This window comes from Helobdella robusta, assembly GCF_000326865.2.
Source record: "Helobdella robusta unplaced genomic scaffold HELROscaffold_1, whole genome shotgun sequence".
NCBI classification, from domain to species: Eukaryota; Metazoa; Annelida; class Clitellata; order Rhynchobdellida; family Glossiphoniidae; genus Helobdella; species Helobdella robusta.
The window spans coordinates 4,323,655-4,326,776 of NW_008703570.1; the positions used below are offsets into that span (position 1 = coordinate 4,323,655).

Below are 3,122 nucleotides of genomic sequence, written 5' to 3' on the forward strand. Positions count from 1 at the left end.
ACTCTGAAGTTCGTCTAGTTGCTTGTGCCCCTTTCTTTTCTCATATATCTCCGCATCTCGTTCTCTTGCACTGGCTACCTATGAAATACAGAATAATTTTTAAAATTTGCAAATTTATGTATAAGTCTCAATCTAAATTATTTCCTAATTACTTATCAGATACATTAATTGAATCTAAACGCTCCGGTTTACATCGTCTTCTTGTTCTCACTTCTAAACTCGTGTTAAACACTCTATTGCTAACTCTGCATTTGCTTTTTCTGGCTCTTTTCTCTGGAACTCTCTACCTCCTTCTTTGACTACTTCTCCGTCACTTACGAAGTTCAGAGCGGATCTCAAGACCTATCTGTTTGCAAAGTTCATTGAAGAGCGCTGTTGAACATCGCGGAAATAGCGCTTTGTAGACTAATTGATTGAGCTTTGTTGCGTTTAAGCCTACGGACCTTAAAATGCTCAAACTTTGTAACAATTTTAACTTCTCACCGCGACGAAAATAAGTCAAGTTTTTGTAAAATATTGTACTAATCAACACAATAAATGATACCATCTGCAATTTCAATCAAATAACTTTCTTGCTACAAAAATGTTTATTATTCATCAGATCAATTTTTCTCAGTTAGTAACAAAATACTGTTCCTAATATTACAATCTATTTTACATTCAGTTAATGATACCAATAAATTTCGAATGTCTAATGGTGAAAGTTGATCGAGAAGATTGACGCATGATTTTGCACACTCCAATAATTCACAGGTTGATTCATTAGGCCAATCTTTGTCTTGAGAAACATTGTACACTAATATTAAGAGGCATTCAAGTATTTCATAAACATGGAGTGAAATTTGAGGCCAAATGACTTGAATTAGATGATATATCGACACTAAAACATTTTTTGTACAATGTTTATTCCAATCACTTGAATAATTATTCAAATAAGTTTTGATCAAAGGTAGAAGTATTACTAGATGCTTGAGACAATGCAAATTCATTATTTTAATGAATTCGATTAAATAACTGCTATATATCAGCTTAAGAACTAATTGTGTTTCAACGTCCATTTGCATTATAAATTTACGAAACGATTTATCATGATACGTATCTTGACTGACGCGATCCACACCCGATAACGGTTTCTCAATAATTGACAATACCTGGAACAAACATGGTATGAAAAGCTTTGCAACGTTCTCATTTTTACAATAAAACTGCCTATTACAACAGTCGTAAATAACATCAATCCTGCTGCACCATTTAACTTCTTCTTTAGTGCTGTTGCTCAAAATATGTGATAGGCATTCAAAGCCAATTATTTTATGTTTATCTTCAAAGTCGTCAATCAATAACAAACAAGGTGGTAATAAGAACTCAAGACATTCACTGACGTGAGGAAATTTGATGTTTTTCACAAGATGCTTGAAAATAAATGGACAGGCAGGATTCCATTTCCAGTTCTGTTTCGTTAATTTCGGTTGTATCAGAGACAACAACTCTCGGTAAATGTACATTTTTGTTGAATCCGGGCTTTTCATTAATAAAATTTCGCTCAGGCTAGAGTTTTGTGGCAACAAAAAACTATTTAAAACTTTCAATGTTTTTTTTGAACAACTGTCGCTCCACAAATTAGAATCTGAATGTTCCAACGATAACAAAACAGAATACAATTTAATCCAGTGTACAAATAAGGATGTTGATTTATCTTCATAAACATTAAAGAATCTGAGTAATTCTATAAATATTTCCATTCCAAGTGATGATAATTTTGGGATATCTTTGAAATCGCTATTTTTATATCCAAGATCATCTCTGTTTGTAAATTCAGGCACACAGCTCTTGAAATAAAAAGACGCAATCACGTTTTTTATAACTGACAATTCATTTTTGAATAGCCAAGTTATCATCGAATCCTTTTGAAAAAGGGATTTGAAAAAAGTAAGATATTCATAATTGTTAATATTTGTCAAATATTTTGAAGCAAAAAGTTGTGACGAAGAAAATGATGTAGACAATAATTTGAGGTTGTCTTCAAAAGTATTACTTTTTTCAACCACATTTTCTCCAAAAAGTTCAAATAATATGTGCGCTAAAACTTGGTTTGACATATCCATGACTTAGGAAGAAAAGAATTCAATATTTTCTATTTTTTATTTACCATGTTAAACAAAGATGGCTGGCAAGAGAGCTGTAAAAAATATAAACACATTTTATAAGAATTACATATTTAATGAATTAAAAAAATTTCAGTCACAATCTTGTATTGCTCAAATTTTTAAATGCCGCGATCCCTTTTAAACTGTTTATTTTTTTGTTTAACATATTAACAACTTCATACTGCATGTAAAAGAGACAAAAACCAATTTCCGATAAACTTAGGTGACTCTTGGCAAATCCTCATTCGACCGCTAATGAGGTACATACAACACACGCATGTTCTCTCTCTCTTATATATATATATATATATATATATATATATATATATATATATATATATATATATATATATAAAGGGAAAAGGCCATTAGGTAAGCAATTATCATTAAATTCAATTGGTACATTATTGTCAATTAATTTATATTTAAATTTTTCTATTTTACCAATAGTATATTGTAATTTATTATATAACTTAAATTAACAAAATGTTTTTTAATATTCATTTTATCATTATTATGTTAAACATTAACATATACTAAAATAAAAATAAATTAATAAGATTATTAAATTAAAGCTAATAAAATTAAAATTATTCAAATGTAACAAAAAAAGTTTTTTTTAGCAATATTGCCAACAGTATAATGTATAACATGTAGATATATATTGGACTAAGACTGTCAGAAATGCAATTATTGATGAAAATCACTGCATGTTTGGCGTTAGTAATTTTAGTTTTGTGGTTCTCTTCCATGTGATTCTTTATAGCGTCAGTTTGCACGTGCATCGTGAGTTTTCTCGATAACTTAGTCGCCGCCGTCATACCAATATATTCATAATTATGGTGCCCACACTCACCAATATTACATTTGAACAAATATATTAGATGGCTATGATCCATTATCGATTCTGGTTTACTAGTGCAGTTGTTTTTTATCACAAGAGATGACGTTCTTTGGTTGGAGTAGTATATTCTA

General features: G+C 29.9%; 1 protein-coding gene across 1 annotated transcript; it reads right to left on the reverse strand.

Annotated features, from left to right (window-relative positions):
• Positions 1–602: 602 nt before the first annotated feature.
• HELRODRAFT_158818 (hypothetical protein) lies at positions 603–2,105 on the reverse strand (the record flags this gene model as incomplete). The annotated part of the gene is made up of 1 exon (XM_009010794.1): positions 603–2,105. One exon carries the CDS (start codon positions 2,103–2,105, stop codon positions 603–605), a length of 1,503 nt encoding a protein of 500 aa, XP_009009042.1.
• Between the last annotated feature and the right edge of the window lie 1,017 nt (positions 2,106–3,122).